This window comes from Juglans microcarpa x Juglans regia, chromosome 5S (assembly GCF_004785595.1).
Source record: "Juglans microcarpa x Juglans regia isolate MS1-56 chromosome 5S, Jm3101_v1.0, whole genome shotgun sequence".
Taxonomy (NCBI): Eukaryota; Viridiplantae; Streptophyta; class Magnoliopsida; order Fagales; family Juglandaceae; genus Juglans; species Juglans microcarpa x Juglans regia.
This window is the reverse complement of record NC_054603.1, coordinates 10,354,633-10,361,973: the sequence shown is the minus strand read 5'-3', so window position 1 is coordinate 10,361,973 and position 7,341 is coordinate 10,354,633. Positions and strand designations below refer to the sequence as shown.

General features: G+C 33.9%; 1 protein-coding gene across 1 annotated transcript; it reads right to left on the bottom strand.

The window, feature by feature from the left end:
• Positions 1-698: 698 nt before the first annotated feature.
• Positions 699-5,572, bottom strand: LOC121268156 (40S ribosomal protein S14-3-like). The gene is made up of 6 exons (XM_041172287.1): positions 5,328-5,572; positions 3,542-3,661; positions 3,410-3,455; positions 2,727-2,812; positions 2,354-2,483; positions 699-991 (listed from the first exon to the last, which is right to left on the bottom strand). The coding sequence occupies exons 1-6, from the start codon at positions 5,328-5,330 to the stop codon at positions 924-926; spliced, it is 453 nt and encodes a 150-aa protein (XP_041028221.1). The 5' UTR covers positions 5,331-5,572; the 3' UTR covers positions 699-923.
• Between the last annotated feature and the right edge of the window lie 1,769 nt (positions 5,573-7,341).

The following is a 7,341-nucleotide window of genomic DNA, read 5'->3' as shown; positions in this document are numbered from 1 at the left end:
TCCATTTCTTTTTTACTTGCACTATTTTAGTAATTGTCATGGGATTTCTCTAAATCCTGATATTTCATTCCTAATGAATTCAAAAGTATGCTGCATTACAGAATGGTACGACACAGAAGGACCACCTAACAAACAAGGAGCTAAACAAACGGAGAATGCTTACACATGCATGGATTAAACACAGATACGTGCTAAAAATATATACTGTCTGATGCTACAGCCATAAGACATTTTATATTTTATAAAGGTAAATTTATAAACTGGTGTGACTCCATGTAATATATTGAATCTACTTTACAATAAAAATAACTTAACAATCTAACGAACTACATCAAATCACGTCAATTTATAAATTTAATTTTATAAAATTCCTTCATGACTGAAATATTTTTTATTCAATTTTATCTAAACAGTAATGAAAAGTAACTTTTTCTGCCCGGGTTCAATCCGTGCAACCTTTCTGACTACGTTTAGATGTTGAACTGAATTGAGTTGAGATGAGTTGAAATGATAAAATATTATTAGAATATTATTTTTTAATATTATTATTATTTTAAAATTTGAAAAAGTTGAATTATTTATTATATTTTGTGTTGAGATTTGAAAAAGTTGTAATAATGAATTGAGATAAATTGAGATGAGTTTATATACCAAACGAAGCCTCAATCAAACAATACAAAAACTGAACGAGCAGGATGTGCAACAACATAAAAATCAAAATACATAGTCTCAGAGAAACATAATTCCAAGGAAGCCTGATAGAAGAGGTTTGAACTGGAAATTAAACTTTGTCAAATCTCATAAGTGCAGAACAACAATATCTTTTAAAAATTGGGATTACTGATCAAGGTCAGGCCATTCAGTTGGAAACCATAAGCTAGTGCTGAAACAAAGGCGGTTGTGACTGGATAAGAACAGCAAGCTTACAGCCTTCTCCCTCTTCTACCACCTTTTCTACGAGTGCTGTCACTAGGAATTGGAGTGACATCCTCTGAAACACAAGTTAAAAAATAAATCATTAAAAAAAAAAAAAAAAAAAAAAAAGAACTAGAACATGAACTTCAAAACAGAGTTACAAGCCAGAGTAAACCTCAAAATTCAATGAATAATAGACAGCGCTACTAATGCCGAAAAGGCCAATTACAAAAACAACTTAATATCAAACCTAATTATTTAAAAGCAAAAAAAAAATTGTAGTTCCAATATCAGCTCAAGCTCGAACACGTTAATTTAGATGCCTGATCAAAGCATGTTTCCTTAATAAAAAAATCTCAAGCCTAATTTTAAGCTTCATTTAGTAAACAGGCCAGCTTGATTAAGACAAAGCTCAGCTCGTTTGTGCTTGCAGTCAAAACTCACAAATAGTTCACAAACAAGTCATAAACAACCTTGACACCACATCGACATTAAAACTTTTTTTGATAAGTAATATTCACATTAAAACACATCAACTTACTCTTTAACCTATAAACAACTTCTAATTCTCACAAGTGGCTTCAACTATTAATGTGGGATTTTGATACATTTTAACATAAAACCAAAATAGGAGGTTTATAAAGACTTTCTTACTCCAACTAGTTGCCTTGTCCATCGCTACTATATCCAGAAATTATATTTTTTCAAAGAGAAATGCTACAGACACAAATGAATTACATAAAAATAAACTCACAAACTAATGTGGCGTCATGTGATCTGTTAGATCTACTTTACGAGAAAAGTAACTTTACAGTCTGATGTATCGCATCAAGCCATGTCACTTTGTAGGATAACTTTTGTGTAATCCCTTTGTGACTAAAGCATTTCTCTTTTTCGAATTTCATAAGGTGACAAACTCAGGATCTAAAGACCTCTTGCTATAAATCTGAACATGGACCAACATCAGATATAAAGTAAATGTCCCCTGCCCTTTTGGGCACGGGCCTATGTCATGGTAAGGCCTTTGTGATTTATGTGGTTATTATAGTTCAAACCAAATTCATAAAAGTAGTACGATGATGAGCTCAACAAGCACGATTTTAAAGCTCAAAACAAGCTTGATTTGAGCCCATATAATTTTATCATGTCAAGCTTAAGGCAATGCAAAACTAGGCTCAGCTCAGCACATCGGCATGTTTGGGACACACTCAGCAACAACCAAGTGGGTACAAATTACTATTAAATGAACCATCTAGATTGCTTTCTGTTTTTCTAAATACATGGGTAGAAAACATAACAAAATAGTGAAAAGGTGCACAATTTAACAATAGTTTCCGCCGTTTTGTGTTACATTATAACATTATAGAGAAATCAATTGATTAGGCTGGTTGCCAATTTAAAGTTGTGAAAACTGTCTTTGAGGATAGAAGAGCCTTACCTATTCGACCAATTTTCATTCCAGAACGAGCAAGTGCACGGAGAGCAGACTGAGCCCCAGGACCAGGAGTTTTTGTCTTGTTCCCACCAGTAGCACGTAGCTTGATATGCAGAGCGGTTATTCCAAGTTCCTAGTTATAAAAACTGAAATTGAGTAAACAGTACTCTTTCATAAACATGATGAAATTGACTACAAAGGCCAAGACAGGACACAAAATGTTCAAACGAGTCATGCAGCAAATAAGTTTTGAGTATTCAAATCAAATTGAAAAGGCAAAATTTTGACCATAATAAATAAATAAAGCAATTTAAAAGATGTATCAAGAGAACTGAACGCTCAGATTGAGAGGACTATATAAAAAGCAGACAAAGACCTTGCATCTCTGAGCAACATCCTGCGCTGCAAGCATGGCAGCATATGGTGAAGACTCGTCTCTGTCAGCCTTCACCTTCATCCCACCTATAATTCGCAAGGCAGATTACATGAAAATGCACACATCAAACTTGCTTATCAAAATATAAATAAAAACGCACACATCAGTCTTTCTATCTACAGTAAGCAAGTAATTAAACATTCAGTCACCAAGATTCTGTTACAGAAATGAAGGTGCTGAGATTCTCTTTAACATGTGAACACAAAATAGTGAGTAACAGAGAAAAATTCAACTGTTTTTTTATAGGTAGAAGAATTCAATTGTTATGAACTAGCGTGCCAAAATTAGGAATTAGCTTAGACTTCAAGTTCAGAAACTTGTTCGCGTATACATTAACAATTCAAAGTCTTAAAATAACAATTATTTTTACACAACATGCAAAAAGTCTGTAGATAAATGCATGATATATAAAAGGAATCCAAGCTCTACCAGCCATAAACCAATATGCTTGCTTAATGTTTTTTAGAAGGTACAATAAATACAATTAACAGATTCAATCAATACAATGAGATGTACCCTTGGGTTTAAAATTTTTTAATAAAATAATGGATCCAATATAAAAACTATAAAACAGATGGTGATGTACACAATATCTACCAACAAGAAGAAATTAAAATACTTACCAGTAATGCGAACAAGTGTTTCTCTACCTGACAGATCAGTCACGTGCTGAGGATCAACCAAGAAAGTTTACTTTCAGCCAGAGTTAGGGAGACAATAAATTCAAAAGCACCAAGTACACATGCTATGCTTACAAGGAATGTGTCATTAAATGATGCATAAATGTGGGCAACACCAAAAACTTGTTCTCCTTCTCTTACAGCAGGTCCAAGGGTCACATTTTCTTCCTTTGGCTCCCTAGTCTTCTTCCTCGACTGGTACCCATCATCACAAAACATATAGTGCCATGCAGAGTCAGAAATCAAGCAATCTTGCGAGGCTAACGATAAGTTTTATTCATCTATTCCACATAATTATGTTTCATAGAAATTTTGATGCCCAAGCACTGGGTCACAGCATGGGGCTACAAACAGACAGCCAATACAATTAAGTTGAGTTTTAAATTGAATATTGGATAGAGTGACAAGCTTGAACCTATTCAAAACTTCAAGAAAATTGAGACAGGAAAATGGCTGATGAACATAATAGCAAGAAAAGCTTCAATTGCACTAATTGATCCTTTTTGACCCAAAAAAAGGATAAAACCTTTGCATAAAGAAGCAGGTAACGATAATTTCGGTACCATTGTTTGCAACCAAACTACACATACAAAAACTCACCAAAACAAAAAAAACAATTACATGCACAGCATACTAGACAATGCAATCCAACAAACACCCAAGAAATATACCCTCAAAGGCAACGTAAAACAAGTATTTTCCAATTTTCACTACCAACATTAATAAACGTAGTAAAGGAGATTTTAGGAATTGCAAAAACCACAACTGCTTTTGACAACCATACCGGACATGCTCAAAGCAAATCTATTAAAGTAACCCAGATAAATAGTAAACTTTGAGTTTGTAAACAATGGTACATTTATTAGGAAAATAATAGAAATAATCCATAAACATTTAAGGAATAATTAATTAGACAAACGTCCTCAGAATTTTATCATATAGGAAGTAAAGCCAAATCTTATGTTAAGGCATTTACATTATTGCATTGATTCACTTTCAAAGGGGGGGGGGGAATATTTCGATGTTCAAACCACATTAGAGCGACAAACAGATTCATACCCTGTTTAGATACTTTATTATATTATCAAACACAACAAAAATAAGCTATACAATTAAAACCTAGTAGGGCTGATCATAACAATAAATTCATATAGATTATGATCAAACTTCAGTTTCTTAAAACCATTGAAAATTCTACCAATAGTCCAGCTGATATGCAAATCAATTTCCTAATCTAGGCAAAGAAACAACTATAGCTTTTCCTGCATTGTGAGGTGGCGAGGGAGCTATGGGCAGGTATTTTCAGCCGAGCCGGGTTGTCTTGGGTCATGCCTAAGAGTGTGGCAGAACTTTTAGCATGTTGGAATAGGCACCATCATAGCTCCCAACTAGCAGCGACATGGAGGATGGTTCCTTTGTGTCTATTATGGTGTATATGGACAGAACGAAACGAGAGATGCTTCAACAACAAGGAGAGAAATGTGGGGGAATTATGGAATTTTTTTGTGTTTTCTTTAGTCCAATGGTTGGCTGCTATTGTACTAAAGGGAGGGAACGTTCACGAGCTCTTGTTTTCTTTTCAGCTTTCTAGAATGTGATTAGGAGTCTCTTTTGTATACTTCCTGTGTACATGGGCGTTGACTAGTTTCATTCAATCAATAAAATTTCTTACTTATAAAAAAAAAAAAAAAAAAAAAAAACAAACGAGCTTCTAGATCTGAAATGAGGCATCACTAAAACTACGGTTCTAAGGATTCACATGCAATTGTAGGTGCAGAAAGAAAAGGATCGCTCGGGAAGCAAACGACTCCTAATCGAACACGATATGCAGGAGCAGGGATTGCAATCAAGACTAGCTTACCATGGCTTGGACGTGATGAATTGAGAGGTCTAGGGTTTCTGAAGAGGCTCCGGCTCTTGTTTCAGCTGCGAAAACCCTCGGGCGTGGCTGAATAGGGTTTTGCTATAGCGAGGGGCCGTGCCTGCGTTGATTTTATATGGGAGAGAGTCGACAGACGTTAGAAGATGGGATGGGATTTTGCTACAAAGTACAAAGTGAGGAAGATTTACAAAAAAGTCCTTCGGTTTTCACCAGTAATTGAGTTTTGAATAAGGAAATTATTAAGTTCGTACTATACAAAAATCTCATATTCTACAAACCACTTAAATAATATATAATTTTACTTTTTTATTCTCATATTTCATAAAATGGTAAAAAAATAAAATCACATATTTTTAAATAGTATATAGAGTGTGAGACTTATGTTTAGAATTTTTCAATCATTTTCCCACAGAAGGTGGCCACCAAAATTTTTTTTAATTTTTTTTTTTTACTTATTGATCAGTAAGTGTTTTTAAATGAATACATGATTTTTTTTATTTTTAAAAAATATCTAAATAGTTTTAAAAAATGGTGAAAGGAAAGTAAAAAAAAAATAAAAAGATTTTAAATGATCGATAGAGGATTTCTTTTGTGGATGTAGCATCGTCTTTTGAATTAGGGGTGAAAACCGAAGGTTTGGTGAGCTTTTAAGTCCAAATCTGAAACCGCACCGATTTGTTAAAAATACCAATATTTCAACCGAAATCAGCTAGTGAAGGGAAAGAAAACCTTTGACGTCGGTCTCAGTTTTCTTCCGATCGGTTTGCCGGCATCATCAGTGGCACAATGAGAGAGAGAGAGAGAAATGAGAGAGAGAGAAACATAGAGATTCAGTGATTCACATTTCACAAATTGATTCACAAGATTTATTCACAACAAAAAAATAGAAAATCTTACAACAAATATCACAAGATTGATTCACAACAAAATCAACAAAATAATAGGCACAGAGAATCTAAGAGAGAGAGAGAGAGAGAGAGAGGGAGAGAGAACAACGCCGTTTGCCGAAACTAGGAACGGAGGAGAGGGATGGCTAGAGGTTGGGCTCACTGTCGCTAGAGGCTGGACTTGGAGGGCTTGAGAAGATGCGCCGCTGCCGTCATAAAGAGGAGAGGGGGAGAGAGAGAGAAAAAAAAATGAAGAAGAAGAGAAGACCCTAGGGGGGATTAAACCTAAACTAAATTAAACCAAATGACGTCGTTTTAGGCTTCAGTTTAAATTTGTTTCGACATGATTTCTATAAAACAATGTTGTTTCACTTAAGTTTTACTTAAATATATATATATATAATTATATAGATCAGTTCAGGTTCAAACCGGGACCGAACCAGACCTATATCGGTTTTTTCATATTCCTATCACATCCTGACCGGTTCTCTACCGATTCCTGCATGCCGGTTCTTGACACCTGCGGCCGGTTCCAGTTGATGCCGGTCGGTTCTATTGGTTCTTGTTCACCCCTACTTTGAATAATGCTTGGGCCACAGTGTTGAATAAGAACAATACTCTTACATCTTATTTATTACTATTTTATTATTTAACTATTTTATTTTATTTTGTTCTTTAAATTTAGATTAAGGAGTGGTTTGGATTCATATATGAATTGAGATAGTTTGTGAATAGTAGAATAAAATATTTTTAGAATATTATTTTTTAACATTATTATTGTTTTCGGATTTGAAAAAATTGAATTGTTTATTATATTTTGTGTGAAAATTTGAAAAAATTGTAATAATGAAGATGAGATGAGTTGAGGTGGTTTGTGAATTTAGATGAGGCCTAAAGATTTCGAGAACATGATGTTCTTGCATAATCTATAAGAAAATAAATTTAATCAATTAATGTATTCATGTAATTTAATTAAAAACAAATTCAATTTTATAAAATTGACATTCTTTTACTCTTTGAATCAAAGTCAAATCGGTGAGATCCTTGGTGGTTCAAGAATATTATGTTTTGAGATTTTTAATTTAGATTCAAAGAGCAAAATGAAA